Source organism: Mycteria americana, chromosome 4, assembly GCF_035582795.1.
Source record: "Mycteria americana isolate JAX WOST 10 ecotype Jacksonville Zoo and Gardens chromosome 4, USCA_MyAme_1.0, whole genome shotgun sequence".
Classification (NCBI taxonomy): Eukaryota; Metazoa; Chordata; class Aves; order Ciconiiformes; family Ciconiidae; genus Mycteria; species Mycteria americana.
In genome coordinates, this window is record NC_134368.1 from 87,951,099 (window position 1) to 87,974,228 (window position 23,130).

The 23,130-nt window shown below is 39.9% G+C and overlaps 1 protein-coding gene across 2 annotated transcripts in view; it reads left to right on the forward strand.

The window, feature by feature from the left end:
* LOC142409538 (bifunctional heparan sulfate N-deacetylase/N-sulfotransferase 4-like) overlaps window positions 1–23,130 on the forward strand; it is an 89,141-nt gene that overhangs the window by 23,601 nt on the left and 42,410 nt on the right. For both annotated transcript variants that reach the window (XM_075501193.1, XM_075501194.1), the window contains exons 2-4: window positions 7,417–7,504; window positions 12,480–12,634; window positions 21,697–21,882. In XM_075501193.1, the coding sequence (XP_075357308.1) occupies window positions 7,417–7,504; window positions 12,480–12,634; window positions 21,697–21,882 (429 nt within the window). The remainder of the gene's footprint in view (window positions 1–7,416; window positions 7,505–12,479; window positions 12,635–21,696; window positions 21,883–23,130) is intronic.

Genomic DNA, 23,130 nt, shown 5'->3' on the forward strand with positions numbered 1-23,130 from the left:
CCTTCCTATTAATTATTTATATGGCACTATAGATTAGCATAGTACTTCACAGAAATAAATACAAAAAGAAGTGAAGTCCCGTATCTCAGGAAGGCAGGGCAATGGCCGAAGCCCTGCTCGCCTCGCTGGCTGTGGCGAGCGGTCTGCAGCCAGCACTGAGAATTACCCCATTTGTATAATGCAGTGTGTGAAAAGTATCTTAAGAGGGAATGTAAATCTGTGAGGGTTGACAGTTGCCCATTGATCCGGGGCCTGGTTAACAGCTATTCAAATCAGTTTTGGCATAGGGTAAATAGTACGAGCAATTTCAAAAACCCATTAAGGATTTGACTAAATTTAACCCCTAAACTCCTTTCAAAATCTAGCCAGTAAGTCAATAATGTGAATTCTTTATAATTCCTACACTACAGTATTAAAGAATTTTCTATTAAAATTCTGTTATAAGCATGTGAATTGGCCTGAAATCCTCACCACACAGAAATCAATGACTCAGCTTCCCTGGGTTTATAAATTCCTCACCGAGTTGTGTTTTAAGAAGTACAGATACAGCTGATTTGATTGTCCCCCTTAGAGCAGAAATTTTTGTTCCAATCCAAAAGCTGAAACTAAGAAACCTGCAGTCCTGGCCTTGCAGTGACCCTGTCAGTGATGTCAGGCTAGACATCACTTTTTTTGTTTAAAATTCAATTTTCCTATCAGAAAAACAGTGACTAGATATTTCACACCATCCTTACAATGGTTACTGTGATTATTACTATTTCATGGTAGTCTTACGAAGATTGCATTGGCTTTGAAGATTGCCAAGACTACAGCAGGCATTGTCGGATTTTTTTCCTGGCATAGATTTCAGGGAGAGAGCAAGAGCAGGAAGAGGCAAAAAATCACATCCTGACAGCAGCTGCTTGCAGTGGAAAGAAACACTGCTGAAAGTATTCTTTGCTTTTTTCCTCTACAAATTTTCAGCTGGAAATCAAGAGCAAAACTACTACTTTGTAGTCCTCCAACTTTCTACAGACTACCAGCAAATTGCTGCACAGAACAGCTTGGGAATGAACCTCAGGGCTATATAACTGCAAAAGCATTAAGGACAGATGCTAGGAACAAAAATTAATAAATGCATTAAGAGAGTTCTTGGTATTAATAACAAGTATGTACCATAGAAACCTGAGAAAACTATCTTGAAGTGAAAAATACAAGGAAAAACTTCATCAAATCTTAAACTAATTTTAGTTGGAAGGGGTTTCTGGAGGTGATCTAGTCTAAGCCCCTGCTCAAAGCAGAGGTAACTTCAAAGTTAGATCAGATCATATCTCAAAGCACAGAGATTCCCCAGCCTCTCTGGGCAACCTGTCCCAGGCAAAGATCCTATACTAAGCAGTGTGTATAAACATCATATGTAGGAAGATTTACTGTAAAGAATATCTACGTTTATATATTTGCACATATTTTAGATCTACAGAACATATAAATAAATAGTAATGCGTATATAGTGAGCATATACATATTTTATGCAGACACACACACAAAAGAAAAAAACTGCAGCAGTGGAATCACTACCCAGCACTAAGATCCATTCCCAAATGAATGATGACTTTGAGTAATGGCAAGTTAGCCCATTTTTGACAAGATTCTCAGTCATATCCCTCAGACGGTGATGGGGCAACATAACCTTGGCCATGCAGCCCTGGGATGCCAGACACTGGCACATCCTCCCACGCCAGAAGCACTTCCTAGAACGAGTTTGTGGAAGTAAAGTAATTCATGATGACAGCAAATTATAGATACACTGAAAAGCAGAAATACTTAACTTCCCCTCCTTCCCTTGATCTCCTTCCAACGGCATGAAGAACTAGATCCTTTCTCATCTGTCCTCCACATTGTCCAGTCCTCATGGACAGGCTATGTGGGATCATGTTTCCTTGGGCAGCTCTACCTAGTGGAGTGCCCCATAGGCTGGGGACCCTGGGCACCATGACCACAGAGATCCCTGCCACAGAGACAGGGACCTCCAAGATCCTGAGTTTTTGCTGGTTCCCAAAATTCACATTCACAATATTGCCTCTGGAAGGCCACATGTATGACCAGGAGCCCGAATGAAACGCTGGGCTTCCTGCTCCACATTGTGGTAATGTTGAGTCCTGCAAATCTTGGGTCCCTCCTAGGCTTCTCCTGATGCTCTTGGACCTGTACAGCAACTTCTGGGAAGGTCCTTGAAACATCTATAAGAGTCAGGAATTTTGGTTCAGTCTTCCAGAAATAATGTTTAGAGCTGTTATAAGGGCATTTTGACAGTTTCAGTTTTCATGCTAAACAATGCCTATGTTTCACAAACTTTAGGATCTTCCTCCAAAACAAGATTAAGTTTTCACCAGCTGTTCTCACAGATGCTGGTCCCTTCTTTCACAAATACTTTTCCTGTCTCTAACACTATTACCTGTAACGTGAGCAGCTTCTTGAATGAGAGGCACATGAATCGATGTTTGTTAGCCTGCCTTTAAGATGGTGTCCAGATATAAAATGCTAGACAAAGGAAAGGATCTGTGTATTAATTCCTTTAATTAATCCTTTTTTGGTTTGACTAAAGTTTCCACTCTATTTTCAAAGAAAGGGCTCACCAATCCCCTTTACGTGCATTTGCACATGTGCAAAAACACGGTTGCGTATATCTCTGTCTCACTACAAACAGCCCCCAATATTGATCATATTTGCCTCACTTTCCCCGATAAGAAATATGAGATTAGTTTTTCTTGGCTCAATTAATCTGGCATCTGTCCTCTGCACCCTACAAATCATTGCACATGCAAAGAAGGGCTCATGCTTTAGCAGTAGTATTGATCCACACAGACCTTTGGGTTAGGAGTAAAGCCTCTTTAATTACTTTGGCTGACTTTCGGGATTTTTTTTACAATGTCTTGGGAAGACTAGTACCACATTTAAGTGTTGTTATCACTTAGCTTAGATTTGGAGTTCTGGTCCCCAGAGAAACACCTTCTACCTCAGCCCGGCCTGCCCATGCTTGGCATCAAAATCAGAAAAAGTCATTCTTTTACCTTCTCTAAGGATTTGATAACCTCTTCACTTTCCTTAGCCAGAGGTGTTTTGACCTTTAATTAAAAGGAAAATTTGTTGTCTTCCATTCAGAAGGCAGCAAATAATGAACTCATTAAAATGAGGTTAGTGTTCAGGCCTTAGAGCAATAAGAGCCGAAGTCTCATTAGCAGCTAACAATCCAGAACATAGCACATAAATAAACCTAATATGGCAGAGCAAAATGCCTTGGCGCATTAAATTTGAGCAGAATCAAATGTTTACAGTCAATGATGTCTGGGGCATGAAGTTTTAATGTACTTAATAAAGGAAAGCAAATTGCTTCCTATTAGGCATGAAATGTTACTGCAGAAATTACCCCAAAAAGTTTATTATGTAAATGAAGGATAGAGTTATAATTAACAAGGACATAGCGGGAAAATATCACTTCTGCTTAATAGATGCACCAATTATGAAGAATAAAGACATGGCAACTTCAAATCTACAAAAGGTAATTATATGGATTAATGTAAAAGACTGCTGAATGTAAATGCAATATAAAAAAGGAACCGCATCTTGTGGATGTCACAGAGAGAAACCTCATTGACAAAGCAAAGAATCAATTAATAAAATGAAACCCATGAGTTTTGAGAGATTCCAGGCAATTAAAGTTTTGTATTTGAAAGAAAAGCTTGGATTACCTTAAAAAAAAAACCAACGCACTTTGCTTAGCCTGGCACTGAGACATGCCTGTTTGTCCATGTGCAGGTGTGCTCCGTGGTTCTTTCCTTGGAGAACGATAATTATTTAGCATGATCTGTTTAACTGTCCAAAAATAAAACAACAGTGAGTTCCAGCTGTTGCTTTAACACACCCCTATGAGTTCAATGGGGAATGCTAATTGTATTTTCACATGCAAGTAGCTTTCCTCCACTTACAGCTCTTTTAAGCCCCAATACTCAGAGGAAAAAAAAGTAATCCCACTGACTCTGAAGACGACACACACACTGGCAAATAGAACTTAAATACTGTGGTCAGATGAAATATCCAGGAGAAAAATCTTCTCTACAAAATAACATATGTCATGCTTTTTTTTTTAATCCACATTCCTCTATATAAATTTCCCTTCTGCTGAAGCTGTCGACAGCGCCTACCATTTCTCCCTCAGTGAAGGTAGCAAAGTCCTGAGGTCAGCATGCAATGGGGACGGGGATGGGACAGGGACAGGTGAGCCCGCAGGGGAGGGCTGCCAAGGGGAGCTGGGGACAGCACGGCAGGACCAGGCAGAGCGTGAATAGCTGTGTTTGCACCTGGCATTGGGTAGGATTTCCAGCTGTTAAAATTCACTAAGCCCTTCTCCATCCTGCAAAACCGTTCAGAATAAAATAAATACCTTCCTCCTCACGTGGAGGCTGCGCAAGTTCCGGAAAGGTTTCTGGCACTGGATGCCAGGAACACATAGCTCCTCCACCCGGCACCATCCAGGAGCCGGAGGACTGCCCGAGCAGCCGTGTTTGCAGCTATCCTCACAAACAGGCAAACAAGCAGGGGTTCACCCACCTGGGAGAGTGCGAGAAGGGTGACGGAAGAAAGTTGTCTGCTCTTCTCCTGCCACGGCACTTTTCTATGCTGCGTGCCATTAAGGTCTGTACTTACAGGAGACAAAAGTTCTCATTATTTACTGTGCAAAATTACCAGTGGAGGCAGTATGAGTCATTAGCAATTTTGTTTAAATATATATTTCTTAAAAATAGGGGAGGCAGACCCTAATCACCTAAACAGAGATTTTTTTTTTTTTTTTTTTTTTTAATATTAAGGGTGTTGAAGACATTACCCCCCCCCTCTACAAACAGGCAAGTAGTGACAAAATAAGTTTGGACTGACTTAGCTGACAATATCTTCTTAGTATTAAAATTAGGTGAGGTCATGAAAATGAAGTTTAGCTGCATATTATATAAATTAATACGCAGATATGGAAATTGCAATTAAAAAAGTCTTTAGGACCAAGCCAAATCCAGTTTGAGTGACAGATTTGCCCTTTAGACAGAGAAAAATGCTTGACACACTGCAGGTTACAGGATTTACATCTTAATCCTCGCTCTGTGTTTTTAATGAGACCTCACTGGGCTAGAAGACTTCTGCCTATCCTGCAGTTCTGTCATCTTATTGAGACGTGAGTGTGAGGGAAATCAGAGAGAAAAACCAAAGTGATATAATGATGTTTGTTTCATGTACCTTCTTACACTATATGTTAAGTGATGATAATTTCTCAAGATGTTCTTTCCTCAAAGGAAAATTGAATTGATTTCGCTCAGTCCATCAGTCTCTCTCAACATATATAAAATGCTCTAGATAGCTTGGAAAATTATGTTCTAAAATATAATGACTCAGATTCTATGCTTGTGACTTTAATGGTGTCAATTTAGTACTAGTTTTTACCAGCTGGGGATTTTCCTCAATGTCTTAGCTAACACTGGTGTTGATCTCTAAGGTTTTACATTTTAGTGAATATTTAGTTGTTATATATTATGTAAATATAGTCCCACATGTGAAATTGTCACAGGATTGAAATAATCAACTTATGAAATGTCTGGCAAGACAGGCTGGAAACCATGCTGCTATCTTAATATTTAATGCTAAAGAACAAGATTTACTGGCATTAGATTACTTTATTTCCTTTAGCAAGGAAAGGAATTTGCTTGGTGACTGTTGTAGCCAATAACCACTATCTTTGTTTTACACCCTCCTTAACACCCAGTAAAGGTTTCTATTTAAAAAATGAAGGCAGATGCATACTGTCTGACAATCTTTTGTATTACACTCCTGAGCTGCCTGGCACCCAAATGATGCCTCTTTAGAAGGCGGCCATCAGCAAATGATGCTTCAGAAGGGGCTTGTGCTCCAACTTGCACGGTGCCCAAATATCTGCATAATTAGGAGGGAGTCAGTAACTTTAAGAAGTTAATGTCCTACAGCAAATGCTGACAGGAGCCGACAGCACCTCCCAACACATTGCAGTGCAAAGGAAATACGATAAATCATGAGACCACAGAAACCTGACCTGCTTAGTTCGGCTCCGCTCTAGACTAGGATTGCACAGGCCATCGGTCTGCATCTCAGCCACTTAAACCCTGGTTTCATCATTGACGCTGGACTGGTGATACTTTTGGTTTACGGTCACAAATGGAGTTTGTTGTTGTTGTTTTTTAAATTAGACCAGCGGGTTGAGCAAAAAGTTAAAACTATTTTCCTGTAATGTTAAGTGAAATTACTAATGACCATACAAAATGTAATTTTTTCAAATGAAAGGAAACATTAGCTGGACTCGGACCGTGTGTAAACCACTGCATTCATTTTGTCTTTGAACTGTGCAAGAACATGAACACTCAATCAATAGAAATGTTATTAACAGATAATGGGAAAAACTCTCAAGAGCCACATAATGGAGACACAGAAAATTGATGAAAATAGAGCTTATAACCCATTCAACATTGGCAAGACCAATAGGGAGATAAATGCACTATCCATCTCACATATGTAGAACGTCCAAATTACGTGGGCCGGTGATTGAAAGCGGACAGATATCTGTGCAGCAAGGACTATCTTTAGAAGCAGTGCAGAGTTGACAACTAACAGTAAATGCAGATAGCTCACACAGGCTGAACCATCTTTTCTCTTTCTCTAGTGGTTGGAAATATGCCCAAGAAAAAAATGGATAGGTGACCAAGATTACACCTATTTTTTCTATAAGCAATACCCTTTTCCTCCATTTCATTTAGATTAGTCTTATCATTTGCTTGGAGGGGAGAATAAAAATAAACAGGGATTTAATTTCTGACATGGACCCTATTTCTACCATAGGTCTAAACTGGAGTTTTGCTCATTCACACTTAAACCTGAATTTGGTATTCAGACTCAGTCAAAAATGTTTCTACAGGTAAGTAAATCCCAATGCCTCCACATCTGGATGGCAAGTAGTATTCCTAATGTTACTTTGGGTTTTAAGCACATTTTATCAAGCTTCATTAATAACCCAAAGCATGGGTGACTTACTGATTTAGTATATTGCTGCCTCTGAATGGCTGGATTCAAGTCCTGCCATAGATCACTGCAAACAATGTATATTATCTTGGTCCAAGTTACAGAACCATCACCTACTTTCATACTGAGGTATTATTACTAGCATTGCTAGACCATCAAACTCTGATGGAACAAATTAAGCTCACTGTAATAGTCTTATAAAAAAGAATGAGCCCAAAATAAACCGTGAAACATTTAACAGGATCTTCTTTTTTGTATCTCCTCAGTTGGACACAACTTTTAAAATGAGGCATTCCAAAAATTAATATTCATTTTTCTAAATGCATGTTAATTTCTTATTTATTTCAGGCTTTACTAGAGACTCAAAATTTACTGCGCACTCAGGTTGCAAATTTTACCTTCAACCTTGGATTTTCAGGAAAATTTTACCACACAGGTAAGAAGGAACTTCATGCTCTCAGGTAGCTGCAGTTAAATAGGTGACAGGATTTTAAACCTAGCTTTAAACATGCTCTTTTTAAATAACACATTGACTCAGCAGAGCAGTGGGAAATACATGCTCCACCATTTTAGCACCCAGTGTCTAATTCAGCATCCAAAGGGGCAAAGGTACGCTACAGATGAGGTTCTCAGGAACACGTAGATGCCCTTGGTGCTTTTCTGAAAGATGTGTGGTAGTAAATCTTAGGGTTATAAAGGAGGTGAAGTAGCTGCTAAGATCTCTATAATTCCACAAAAGACTGGCCAGCACAGAAGACATACTAAGTTTTTTCCAGTATGATAGGTATGAAGAAATAGAAAAGATTGGAAAAACCACGTCTCATAACCTCTGAAGAGATAGAAGTGTTTGAATGGGATGCACAAGATTTTGTTATGACTGTAGAGATAATCTATCTCGGTGGTCTGCAAATCAGGAGGGATGATAAAAGGAAAGCAAGATGAAAAGAAGTTTGTATTGAAACCCTGCTCCTTTCACAATCTATGCAGTAAGAAGTTGCACACTTGCACTGTGTTTCTGTGGGAAATTAGGCACTTTTACATCTCCTCTTCCTCCTCAGGACTTCTTTGCTCCATTTCTCCACAGCACAATGCCCCTTTTTTTTTAAATTTATTTTTTTCCTCCTCCTTTGCCTTCTCCTTAACACTTTGCTGCACCTCCACTCAGGCTTCCCTCTGCTGCCACTGAGCCATGCTGCTCCCTAGTACTCCTAAGGCAAAAAAAGACATATTCAGTGACTCCCTTCAAAGGAGACATCTCCTGTCCTTCTCCTTTCCAAACCCCATACCCTTCCCACCTTTGAAGACCAGCTCCAAAATCCTCAGCTGTCAACCCATTCAGCCACATTTAGTGGCGCTCACTGAGTGATGCTAGGGAAGCCGAGAAGCGTACCTGGAGCAGAGGAGGAGGCATTACAGCAGCAAGAGGATGGGAGGGTAAGGTTAAAAGCTAGGAACGATGCAGTCCCAGCTGTCCTGGGCCATGAGGTAGCTGTGGAGTAAGGCAGATCACCCCTCTCAGTGTAGATGTAGCAGTACTCCACTTCTCATTGATGGTATTTGAACACCAAACAGATGAGCTTACCCAGCTCTTATGTCTCCGTTTCACCACCCATTAGGAGAGTAGAGATCCCTGGAAGAAGGGGAGACGAGGAAGCATTTGAGGGATGAGTAGAGAGAAGGAAACCAAAATTATGTATTTGTATCACTGTCGCTTTCAAAGTCCAAGCTGTTTTCCCCTTGTGCAAGCACATAATGCTAAGCAACTGCTGCCCAGGAAACCTTACAGACTAAAGATATAGGCTGGAGAGCCTGAGAAAAATGAGAGGTAGAGATGGAATTACTTGCCTGGAGTCATATAACAAGCCAGTGGCAGACCTGTGATTAGAGGGCAACTTCGGAGACAGAACTTCAGTATTCTCCTCACTTCATCTTGACCTGCCTATGTAGTTATTCCTTCTGGAGATTAATTGGACACACACGTAATACAGCAAAATAAACAAAAATAGCCCAAGGCTCTGAGCTGCTCTAAAGTAGGATGCTGCTTGATTGTGGCCATCTACAGAGTAAAGCTGGTATCAGTCATTACAGTGTCCACTGCAGAGAAAGGTAATTCAAGGAGGGGAGGAGGTGGAGAAAGAGATAATTTTTTATCAATACTATGATGTACTGAAGAGTGGCTGGCACAAGACCTGCAGCCTTTCTGCAAAAATCAAACCCCTGACCTGCCAATACCTTTTCTTCGTTCATCCCAATGGCCTCCATATTGGCGTCACAGGTTTTCTTGCCCAGCTGATAGAATGCTGACCAATTTCAGATTTGCTACTGCTGTAGAGAGAGAAAATAGGAGAATGTGCACGTGTCTGTCCTCCTAAGGCTCTCAAGGTTTACAAAAATAGCACAGAACTACTTAATGAGTTAAAGCATGTCACTGCCTCTGTTAAGGGACCACCTGCTGCCTCTACTCAGCGATGCATCTGAGTTTTTAAGTGAACACTTCATTTACAGGTTGGTGGTGGCATTTGGTCATATCAGCTTAGTGGAAAGGTTTCAAAGTATTCTCCATGCAATATACACTTTATTGACTCATTATAAATAAAACATAGAAAGCTATTCTTTAATTACTGTAAATGTGGTTTGTTTACCCAGAGAGGATTTTAGTATCAGATATCCAACATGTTTTATTAGTGCACTGCAACTGCTACGCCTTATTGACTCCCTTAATGTGAGATTTTGCTCTCTTTTCCAAAACTGGATCATTTTAAACCTACAGGAGGGAGATGAGCATGGGAACGTATTGGCAGATTAAACAGTTATACATTTTCATCAAAAGATGTTGCTGACATCTGTACTACAAATACCAATTCTAGCTGGTATGCCTGCGCACTAGTACAATAGCTGACACATCAGCCTCACTGCTCATCATCTCACCACCACTACCATTCCCTTCTGTGGCACTGGTAAACTATGCACTGTAGGTGTAACGCTATTAGCAAAAAACTGAGTAGACCCTATTCGTTATACAGTTTTAGCAAACACTTTCTACTTGTTCATGCTGTAGCAATAGAAATTAAGATGCTCTCAGGATTTGCATTTAAGATTTATAAGATTATTGATAGCAACTTCAAACTTAGTTTCAGTTTTGAGCTCAAAATAGACCTCTAAGTTATGGTTGTAGTTTTAAAATATGGGATTATTTATTATGTGCAAACAAACTTTGTATTATTACCTACCTGTGTACAGTGCATACTGCATCTCAAAGCAGATACATGTTCACCTCCTCGATTGTAGGTCTACTGCATTTTTCAGATTTCACATTGAAAAAAAGATAGACCGTTACACAAAGAATGTTGATTGTACAAGAAATTAAAACCTCAAAATCCCTTGTTTTGCCTCCAATACTCTGAATAAGGGATTGGGCAAAAATATTTAAACAATATTAAGCATTCACCAAATGCTCCATTAAACCTTTGCATGAGATTTTTTGGAAATAGCGCTACTTAAGAATTTATAAAATCAAGCACCACTCTTTTTAAAGGCTTGTAAATAAAATTATCCTGAAAAGCAACACACGACCACCAAATGTTAAACTTCCAACCTTTCTGTTTCAGCTCTGCCGTTACAGGGTGGGGTTGTTTTTGTTTAAACTGGAAAGTGTTATGCTTTATCTTGTTTGATTTTTGTTACGGTAAAAAAAGTGCAAAGTTTGATTAGTTGTATCTAAATTTTCCAAGAAATTAGTAGGAAAAAATAGGATTTTAAAATATAGATTTAGTAATGACATTATTTCAAGAACCATACTCTACTTCAAATGTTAATGAGGCACTAAATTATACTTTGACCTAAATCTTATGTCAAATGATTGTAGTTCTTTATATACTTCAAATATCCACTTTTTTCCTTTGCATCCCTACCTTCAGTTTTCTACCTTTGGGTTACCAAAGAGATCTTCAATGGCTTCACAAACTCCTATCCCTTTCTCTTCTGTCCTATTTTGAAAGCCTATTTTAAGTTTCTTCCCCCAGTCACGTTTCCCTTGCATGTGCCTGGGTGACTGCAAGTGAACCACATACCCCCAAAAACAAGGGAGCAGCCATTCAACAGATGCAGTATACAGAAGTTTTGCGCAAAGTAGCAGCCATCGGTCCTTTCTTTTCAATAAGGAATTACCTAGAAACCAAGGTTGTTTTCTTTTTCCAGCAGCACTCCCATCAGCGGGAGCAACTTTCTTAGAACTTGCAGAGTGCTGCAAAGAGGAGAGTAACATGATTCTGTGACACCAGGAGAAAGTTTCAAAGTAATGCTCTCCTTGTGTAGTAGCATTCTTCAAAAAACACTGCAGACGTGAAAAATAAAAATAAAGAGCTGAAGTGCATGCACCTAACAGCCATCTCCCTATGTTCCTGCCTCATGCTACAAAAGTAAACAGTGACATCCATGGAGCACTTTCTTCAATGAGTTTTACAAAACATTGAAAGGCTTGTAAGAAGAAAAGATATCTAAGTTTGCATCAGTAGACTGATTTTGACAATTATTTCTTTGACTGAAGCTAAATAAAAGCATTTAAATGGTAAAGGAACAAGAAGGAAGGCTGCTAATAAGGTGAATATTGTTGAGTAATCTGAGGATGAAGTTACCGAAATGTAACTTTGCCTTTCCAATTTGAAAAAGCACTGCAGACATATGTCTGCAGATGGTGGAAGCAGCATTGTATCATTTCTCAAATGGAAGGTTTTCTTTGTTATAGCCACACATGCTTGCTTCAGCCTGAAGCAGACACTCTTCAATAACACAGGAGTTTTTATTGTTTTTACTTAAAGATTAAACCTGGAACAAATTGAATACTGAACCATAAGAAACAACATTTGGAACCCCTTTGCCATTACAGCTTCATGGTTTCCACCTAATTATATTTAAAACTATTACAAACTTGTTTCACACTTTACCAAAAATTATCACATTTCAATTTACCAAGGCTAATAATGAGGTGGATACGAGTGTGTGGGCGGTTTGGCAAGACACTGGCACACAGCTCTCTGTGATGCCACCTTGGCCATCTGCAACTGCGCAGTGTCTGGCAGGAGCAAAGCAGGTGGGTACAAGTCCCTCCAATCTCCGCCTTCACGGGGAGCCTGAACTTGTAAATACTCCTAGTGCATTACACAGCACAAAAATCAGCCCTTGAAAACTAATTCTTGTCAGTTAACAACGTGCCAGGAATAGAAAGGGATAGCTACCATCCGTGGTAATTCACCTCGCTCCTTTTGTGATATGGTAGAGCCTGTCTGCAGCACAGTGAGACATCCAGACAAGGACATTAGTTTTTATGGCAGCCTCTTCTGTGTTTAAAAAACAATTATGGGCATTTTCTGCTGTTGCTTTGCTATTACCTTTTTTTTTTCTTTCTTTTGCAGGGACTGAAGAGGAAGATGAAGGCGATGACCTGCTGTTGAGATCTGTGGATGAGTTTTGGTGGTTTCCCCATATGTGGAGTCATATGCAGCCTCACCTCTTCCACAATGAGTCGTCACTGGTGGAGCAGATGATCCTCAACAAAGAATTTGCAATAGTGAGTAAAAGTTACCAAAAAGTTCACTAGGATACCTTTGCATATTATAGCTATGCTTTCCAAGCTGGTTTTATGTTTATCTGTATTATACAGATGTATCTATTTACATAGATATGCAAATAAGGCAGCAAGATTGGAAACTCAGCCCAAAAAAAAAAAACCTTTCTGTGACTCAACCTTGGGCTGAATTTTGTCTTAGCCTTTTTCACTGACACTGGCTTTCTGGAGAGGTAGCAGCCCTTCACCCAAGGTCAAGCAACCTTGCGAGACCATAGGGATCAGAAGCAGTGAAATCTCAGCAGATATCAGTTGGCCTTTTAAGCTTTAGGAAGGCGTTTACACACAGGTTATCAGCTTCCTAAAGTCTGGTGCAAACATCCTCGATAGGGGGGAGGAGAAAGTTGCAGTGAACCCTAAATGTATATGGTTTGTGAGAAATCTTGAAGCTAATGAAGCAAATAAGTGAAGCTGCTGGATTTCATTGTGCTTTTTTTAGATTACCTGCTTGAAACTATGCCTTTTACATAGCTAACCTGTTGCTAATATTTATAGATAATGATGTTGAATTTTTGCTCATTTGTGTTGTTAACTTACAAGAGCTATCCTCCTAGCATTGCCCAGAGCTCAGAGTACTTGTACTCCAAGGCCAAGTGGAAACCATTTAGAGTCCTCTCAGGGTAATTCTGCTTGCTTATTTAGCATGACAAAGAAAACCTGAAATCTATAAATGCTTGCTTTGGAAAAGACACTGTGTGGTCTTTGACAAGGTGTAGAAATACCAAGCAACCAGAGCCACTCAAAAGAGCAGAGTGACACAGTGGGGCTTTCTCTGCTGCTCAGGGAACACAAGTCTCAGCCCGTCGCAGCTCAGAAAGGCCAGCCAGCAGCCGCCCCTTCCTCCCATCCCTCACATGAGCCAAGGCGCATCAGGAAACCAGCAGAGGCAGATGCCTGAACAAGTACTTGGACGCAAATTATTCCCTTGTTTACAAAAATATTTTCCTAACAACCTTTAAAGAAAATTCATTAAAAATGGCTTAACTGTTTACTCTTCTTGCCAGACTTCATCCCTTCGCATCTCCTGCTTGGCAGGGTGTTAGTACAGAGCCATTTTGGGTGACTTCTTTTCCTTTCTACAGTTCTGCTTTACTGTCAACCTTCATTCCTGGCATGGCCTGTTCATGCCTTTTGTGTAGCCTGGCTCAGAGACCCAGATATAGTTGAGATTTTAAAAGCAAGAGTAATTTTTTAAATAATCTGTATCTCAAAAACACATGGTCCGTTTGTCTTTAAACCTATGGGGAATTTCTCCTAGGATTTTCAGGAAACATGGAGTCCTCTAGGTCAAACCACCTTTAGGAGTAAAATCTATAGCATAGCCTGAAAACAGGGCTTGTAATAGAATCTGTTTGCAACTTCAACTACAAAAAGATAAAGCCCATGTCCCTATCATCACTGAAGGGTAGAGGCTCCTTAGGGTGTCTATAAATAAGGAGCTGATGTCAGTGAAAGGCTGCTGTTATTACAGTTTTATTTCCTGCTAACATTTGGACAGGGGTTGTACCAACCTCTTAACCTTGAATCTATATGAGCTGTACAATTTACTTATGAGAACATTCCTTTTCAAAAGGCTTCCTGTGAAATCCTCTCTGTGGGAGAAATTTATCTTCCTGATATGACAACCTTCCTGATAGCTATCAGAGAGGTCCCAGCCATGACTTCAGAGTAGTTTTGTATCCTCCCCTGCTTTCTCATCCTCAGCATCATATCTTACTTGGGAAAGGAACTCCCTGTTCTACAGCTGCACTTCCATAAGTCCTCCAAAGTTAAAGCAAACCCCTTTTCATTATTCTTTGATTTCACACTGTGGATCCAAATTTAAATTAGAGATCTAGAACAATACATAGAAAATCTGCTTGGTGTTATACATGTTTTATTTGTGCTCTAATATCTTTATTTAGTAGTATACTCAGGGGAACAGAGCTTGATGCTGATACCATTTTCTCCTGCATTTCCCATTTATTGACCATATCTCCCCACCTCCTGTTTTAGCTGCAGGTAGAGACAACACTTTGTGTCAGTTTCTGCAAGGAAACCTGCAATAATTATTTGGAAGTATGATCACATTCATTCTTCACCTAATGTGGTATTTCTTTGTTCATTTTTTTAAACATGGGTAAGAAGGTAACAGGGTCTTCAAGATGGGAGAGCACATCATTATACCCGAGAAGAACAGTCAAGGTTGCTTTAAGATCCCAAATACCACAAGAAAAATTCTGTTCAGTAAGACCTGTTGGCTCCTCCTGGCTTTATAATTTTAGAAGAAAGCTAAAACAGATCACACTGTCTGAAACCCTGCACCCAAATCCCACCACAGTCAGCAGTTTCTCCATGCAAGAGAGTATCAGGCTTGGGATTGATGTTGTTCACTGGGGGAAAAGGTTTCATGAAAGGAATGTCCTTCTCTCGAGTATTGTGGACTAAAGTCAAGCTTAATAAACACAAGCCAGTGCACCTGAAACAGTATTTCATGGATATTATCACATGGAGCTATAAATGCATATAAGCATAATTTTTATTGGCTCTTGTATTTACACTGTATGCATAATCTTTGGTTTGCAGCAGCTCAAGTACACATAGTCTGCTGAACACAGGCAAGAAATACAGGTGTTACAGCTGGCAAATAGATAAAAGACCTTCTTCTCTTTCACACAGATATATCCATACCTCATAACAATGCTCTATAAAACAGGGGCTTACAATTGCAGCCTGCCTTAAACAGCTGTAGCACAAAATACATGTAGAAATTGGATATCTAAACAGTTTCGTATATATACAACTAATTGCTAATTAGGTATCTAACTGCCTTGATTTCAGTGCAGATATGTATACCTCTGTATCTGGGGCTTAGTAAAATCAACAGTCTTTAAAGAATCCCTTACATGTGAATTGCTTGTGAACCAGGAGACTGCCTTTAACAAGAGCCTTCCGAATTACTATATTTTATGTGCCACTAAGATATTTATCATTTCTACTGTTTCATGCTTAGTTGGTGAGAGGAAGAGACTTTCTCACATCTTTAATAAATGTCATTGTTCCACTGCTCTGGAGGCGGCAGGCAGCGTGGGAAGTTTTGCCTGGCAAAATCCTTGTCCACGCGTGCCTGAGTGATGGGCCCCACAGCTGCCCCCATTCATAGCCCCATTCCCACAGCCCTCGCTGCCAAATCTCTTCTCAAGTGCTCACGATTTCCTCAGCCCCAGAGGAACAAGAGCCAGAGACTGTAACTGTGGCAAAGTAAGTTGCAGACTACCCAGAACTTTGCTATCCCAATGTCGTCTTATTTACATAAATATGGATGGTATGCTTCAGAGCCTGGCTAAGAAAGTGGCAAATGACATTTATTTTGATTATCAGTTGGGTTTGACTTGATGATGTTTTGTGGGTTTTTTTTCTATTAGAGGATCCCCAAATCCTTTAAAGACACTAATGGATTAAGCCTTGGATTAAATTTTGCAAACTGATAATATATCTCAAGTATTATTCTCCTTGTTTATAGGCAATGCAATTGATACACAAAGAGGTAAACAAATTGAGCAAGCAGAAGTCTCTGATAGTATATATTCCAAAAATAAAACGAACCAAGTTTTCACTGCAATCCTTTAATCACAAGATATCCTTCCTCCCTCCTTTTGTACATCCTTATCTGACAAAACCAAGTAGAATATATTTAATCCAAAGCCTGTAGCTCTTTTTGTCCCTCAATTTGTTTGCTCAGTGGTTATCTTCTGTGCTCATTTGTAAGCACATGTGCCCAAAGCACGAGAGAGAGAGAGGGCAAAAACTATCACCAACTGTAAAAAGGTAGCTGTCATCTGATATAAAGAAGTGAGAGACACACATATACAAAACAAACAATTCGATTCAGATACACATATGCAAACCGAACAAATCAATTCAGAGCCTCTCTAGTAACACTCCTTGGCTTCAACCTCCGGTTTATAAACCAACTACAGATGCACATTAGCACTTCCTCTTGCCTAAAACTTTTGAGCTGCCCAAACCACAAAGAAACCATGAGCTTTTAATATATCAATTAAATACCAAGAATATGAAGACCAGTGACCACATATCAAAGGCAAGGCACATCTACATGTGATGAAAAAAGAGTCTAAGTTGTCCCATTATTAATATCTATAGTTAATGTTGGGAAGGAGAGATGCCCACTAGAGATTGCCTCTAAAAATATTCTGTAAATGCTCTGCATATATAGGATAACATTGCCCTGTGCAGACAGGATGACATTTATTCTACCTGACCTTAAGGTCCTTCCAAAATAGTCCATCTTCATTAGTGCTTTTGCCTGTATCAGGAGTGTGCTTTGACAGCACATCTCTGAGGCTGCCTGTACTTTCTCAGCTTTATTTGGTACCACATGCATGCAGAGTCTACGCATTTCCTAGTCACATATAGCTTCCTCACTGCTGGACTGCCTTTCTTCATTTCACATCTTCAGAAACCTAAGAGCTTAAATCCCAACATCTTCTCTGCCTCTTGGTAGTATGCTGCGGTGCAAATCATGCCAAGAACAGGAGTCGTGGTGATATCTAGGAGACTCCTATGTAAGTGGCGAAAAGCTGGCTTTTCCTGTGTCCCTGCCAATCCTGGATCCGACGCCAACACCAGAAAACCCGCTTCGTTAAGACCCCCTGTACTCTCTGCTTGGCACATTGTACAGCCACGTGACAAGGAAGCACACCACGGAGATGAAAAAACAACAGTGACAGCAAATACCAACACACAGAGCCCCTACATCTCAGTAACAATCACCTCATTTGTTGAACCGTCTTGTCTAGCTAGAGAGCTTTTAAGTAGATTTTTAAAGTTTAGAAGCGAACTAAAAGTAATTGAAAGCCGAAATATTTATTCAATAAAAATTATCCAGAAATGTCAACCTTGAGAACAAAAATCATGTGCCCATAAAAGATAAAATACAACACAACATTTTTGTGAGTGCTGACAAGCAAGGAAATAGCAAATTCATTTACCAAATAAGAGAAGCTTTACTAAGTATTTTAAACTGACATAGTAACATATAATCTCTTATAGGAAATCTCACTCACGTGCAGCAATATTTGAAATATATCTCAGTACTAAAAATATGCAAAGCTCATGTAAATCTTTTCACTTTTCACAAATTTAAAAAGTACTAAATTTACTGTATCACCTACTGTTGGACAAAGTCAAAAAGTTTAGCAAACTTATCTGAGGTTATATTGTTAACTTTTTCATCTAATAAAAGTCCTTACACAAAGGGAATGCCGCAGTTCAACTGCCTGTGTGAAAAGATCTACAGTGGGCCTAAGATTTAATAAATTAAAAGGTTGCTTTTTTATTCTTTCTCTGACAATGGCCAATACTAGATGTGTCTGTGAAACAAATCACCAGTGATCTTTAAGAACCAGAATGCCAGTTGTGTTATAACAGTTTTAGGTTTTCTTTAATTTTATTTCTTACTGCATTTTAACAAGGACATGTAATATTTGATGCAATCAAAAACTGGGGGTTTTCTGTTGGACAAGATCCCGCTAATATAAATAGTCAATCTTCCAGATGCTGTTTTTTATTCAGATGTCTAACATCTGCTCACAGAAAATCTGCTATACAAATGCAAACTTATTTGTTGAGAATATACCTCCTTCTGGAGAGCAGTGCTCATTCTGCATTACCTGCCCTTTCTTTAGCAGAGGGATTTTTTGCAAATGCAGAATAAGTACACACAGCTCATTTCTGTACAAATAGGAAGGTCAAAAGAGGTTAGGAGTTTCAAGCAAATCTTCACTTGCTTGAACGAAGCTGATAATTGAGAGAGATAAGCAGGCTTGGCAGATTGCTTCAGCCTATCACATCACCCATAAAAGTACTTGTCCTACGCATGGGCTCTGGGCAAGGTAACTTTGGAGGGTGCACAGACGAGCCAGGATGCATCAGCAGGACTACGAGTTTCCAGTTGCCATTGCTCTGGCTTGGGTGCATCAGCATGAGCCTGAGACCGAGACACCCTGGGCTCTGCCACATGAAGCGCCTGCCACCGGCCAGACGCGCTGGCCGTGTGCAGGCATCAGAGGGAGGGTTATTCTGAGCTGGTAGTAGTCTGATCCGCATACCACATGCTCACTGGTGCCTGGAGGACACGAGGTGTGGTCCTGGAGAGCATCCTCTAGTCTGGTCTGGCCCTTAAAACAAGGCAGGTCGCATGCTCCAGACCACTCCACGATGCAAACCCATGCATAGGAAGTAGCCACAACTCGGGGAATTTTCTGTGAAAAATGCAACAACTGTTCTAATCGTCTTCCCCCTATCTCCCAGGTTATAACAGTGATTCTCCTTTATTATTGAACTCATCCACTGCTGCAGCTTCAGCTTACGCTGTCATTTAAATTAGAATTGAAAGTCTCTTAACTCACAAGTAAAACAGGAATACAAATTTAAGCTGCCCAAAACTAATGGCCCTGGGGTCCCAGCTTAAGCATACAAAGGAACGTAACGTTGCTGTTCTTAGTGCCAAAAAGGGCCAGAAGTTTTCCATACTAGACAAACACACGCATAAAGTTTTTGAACAAATTTTGAAACGAAAAAATCAATGGAAGTCTTGAATATAAAAATAACCCAGTAAAATCTTGTAGGAAATTGTTCCTTAGAATATATAAGAAAATATACTCACTACAGGCATCTCCCATTTTGCCCCATAGATTAGATTCAAATGTATACTCCTCCTTTAACACCTTAGTTCCCAATCTCAAACTAAATTTAATAACAAAATGAGAGGAAAAAAGGAAACAGAGCAACAGAAATCACTAAAAGAGGACATACAATATTTAGTTTACCCAAGTAAACTGAACATGGAACTGACCGAAGAAAATCTGATTATTTGTTAGTTGTTGTTTCTTAAAGTCATATTGGGTATCTGAGTGACTAACACGTGTTTGTGTGATGAACTATGTAGTGTGCAGATTTTATTCAGAGGCTAATTAGCTTTTTATATTGAGAACTTACGAAAAGCTGCCTTATTTTATTTGTGAGTGGCAGATTACCATTTCACCATTCTGTTGCTATGGCAATACCAGTGGCAAATAGTAAGTAGATAAACAGGATTTTGCATGTATTCATCCAGATACCTACTTTTGGACATATCATTCAGAGCAGTGTTCATTATCTAGCTCCGGATACATTTGCCTTACATTTATGTGTCTGTATACTCCCTAACACAGGCTCGGTGAAGGTTTGTAGATTCAAGTTAATACAGTATATTGAAGTTAACACAGTATATTTGACAGCGTGAGCATCATAGACTACTCAGAGTAATAAATGGCCAGATGTTTCAGAAACTTTTAGATATAGCTTTTTCCGTTATACATGTTGATGGCAAAAAAAAATAGAGAAAAGAGTGATTTAACGCTTCTCATTATAGAGCTATTCCTCATTTCACCCTTAAACTGACTCATGCCTTTCAGATAGGTAACAACATTAATAAGCAGAAATTACATTTTGCTCTCAGTAAATTATGAAATAGTGAGTTTGGGTTTCTTTTTTTCAAGATCAGTCAGTAACCTAAGATCTTTACTCATAAAGAATGGATAATTTTAAGTGGTTGCATTATGTGATGTACGAACAAGCGTTCCCCACAGATTTAATTTCATTTTTGTCAATGAACCAAAAGCCGTTCTTTGCAAAGTACTTGAAGATGCCCAGCAGAACCTGCTGTTCCTGGAATCAAAGTAATCAACACTTTTTAGATAATGTGGGCAAGAGGCAGGACAAAAAAAAAATCATCATCTCACATTTTAGCCCTTTCCCTCTGAACATGAATTCTGTATGAACAGAAAAAAGCTGACGTATCCTGTAGTACCAGGAGGAAAATAAATTCAGTAAACATGCGGAGCACGGGAGGGGATCCGGCAAGAGCCACAGCGGCAGGACACCCTGCAACCTGGAGATGCCATGGGAGAGTTGAAAAGGGCTTTTACTGGACCTGCTGGAAATGAGCCTCAGCAGGAGAAGAGGCAGAGCGCAGCCTTTCTTTCTGCCAGTAGCTGATGATAAACGCTGGATGCGTTTCTGAACAGTCACTCAGACCAATGAAACTAATTACCTCATTTTCACATGTATAGCTTACACTTCAAATAATTTGCTCTCTTTTAAATACATCCCAGGCTATAGATGTGGTTATCAGGCTTGTCATCAGATGGGGTTTTCAGACAGCCCACGCTAAGTTGGGAATGGGAGGGATAAGGAGCAGAACAAAGGCAGGAGAGCGTCAGGAGTGAAAGGAACATGCCCAGCATGCTCACGGATAAGCTTCTTCCTTAATTCCTTCTGCCGGCACATTAACTACCTCATTGTGCCATCAGAAGATATCTTCAAGATAACCTATAGATTATATTCATGAAAATGCACATATTTTCTCATAGAAATGGAGCTCAGTAAATACTGATGAAATGAAAAAGATGTCCAGGGTCCAGCTTTTTTTGCTACTACCTTAATACCATGGAAAAAATATAAGCAGATTCAGAAGCTATGGAGGATATTTATTTATTTTTTAAATTAGGAAGGAATCTTGCTCTTATTCCAGAAATAGGAAACAAAAAATCCCACATATGTCACTGCAACAATTTTTTCTATCTGTTTACTGCTCTAATGCTGTTTGATAGCTTAGCAAATAAGCAGCATCAGCTTACCGGATTACCTTTAAAAAGAACCAAACAGGTAGGATGCATATTAAAATACACGCAATGTGTAATGAACAGGCAGGCAAATCTATTCCATATAACAGTAACGCAACATAATCCAAGAGGATTATTTATCACTCCGCAGTTATCAAAGTGAAATTCCAGTTCCCCTCATCTCCCCCCCATTTTAACTTGTGCTACATACAAATAGATAGAAGTCTGTCCAAGGACAACAGCTTCTCTGATGCTGCTGTCTGCAGGAAAAATAAGCTTGGAATAATTACATGTTCTTTTTCCGTTCCTAAATATATTCCTCCCTCTGCTGTGTCGCAGGAGCACGGCATACCGACTGGCATGGGGTACGCAGTGGCTCCGCACCACTCCGGGGTCTACCCGGTTCACATCCAGCTGTACGAAGCCTGGAAGAAGGTCTGGCACATCCGAGTGACCAGCACAGAAGAATACCCACACCTGAAGCCAGCACGGTACAGACGGGGCTTCATCCACAATGGCATCATGGTACACTGCATTTCCATGCTTCATAGCAATAGTACTTTAAGTGACTCAAAAGTATGCTATTTTTACCAAATGCTTCAAGTTTTACAGCAATCATTAAAATTCTCTGTGACCGAGGATTTGTAAGGATGCCAAAATAGTGCAGTTGTTATGCAGCCAGTTTTAAAAAAGAAAAAAAAAAGTCACAAAAACTCAGGCAACTGCAAATGTAATCCTCAGAAACTAAATGTTCTTGTAGTCCCATCAACTATCAACCGAGTTATAAATGCATACTTTGAAATTCATTAAACTGCCTAAGACCTATGTTTCAAGCTCTGGTTCATCTTTATGCATGAAAGGATTAGAAATCCATCACCTGGGAAGGTGAGCAGGTGTAAGTAATCTCCTCCAGCAAGTATGACACTTCTCTGAGGGTAAGGTTTCACACCAAGCTTTGCTTCTGAAACTCCCAGAGCCAGGGCCCAGACACATGCCCAACTCTTCCAGACCATGCATTTGTACCAGGAGAGAGAAGGTTCCTTTTCAACTGCATGAAGGGCAGGAAAACGTATACAATTCTTTGGCCTGGTTTACCAGCCACCTGCAAGCCTATAGATAGGTGAAACACAAAAACTGAATATGCGTAAGTGAAGTTAGAAATATTTCAAGAGCAGGTCCCGGGATGCTTTAAAGTCCCCGCTGACTTGAATATTGCCTATGCATATAAAGTCAAAATTGTGATCCCCTAAACAAAACAAAAGCAACATCTTAATCAAAACCAAGACGTTACTGCACAGACTATTGGAGTAGACTCAAATTCAGCAGTGCATTTACACAGGTATTAAAATGCTCTGCTGAATGTAGGTTTTATTGGTTGTTTTAACTGAGTGGAAAAGCAAAAACTGACTGGAGGAAGGCCTTCCCCAGGTGAATTATGTCTCTGCACGGATTAGGCAATACCCATAAGCCCTGACAATTGTCTTTACCAGAGCCCTTTGATAGGACCTAGCTAATAACGTAACTAAACCATCTAGTTCTCCAGGATGAGTTTGTTTTCCACGCCTGCTAGCTGGCTTGTTTCTGACACGCAGCCTCTTGATTTACGACGGGATGGGGAGCTGACCTCGGGCTGGTCTCACGCGAGTCCCACCAGTCCCGTACACATTTCACGAACAGGAATGAGGGGCTCAGTATGGTTTTCAGGACTGAGGAAATTATGAAGCAACAGGTTTTTGTGGTCTGCAGCCCTGAATACAAATTCAATCCAATGTC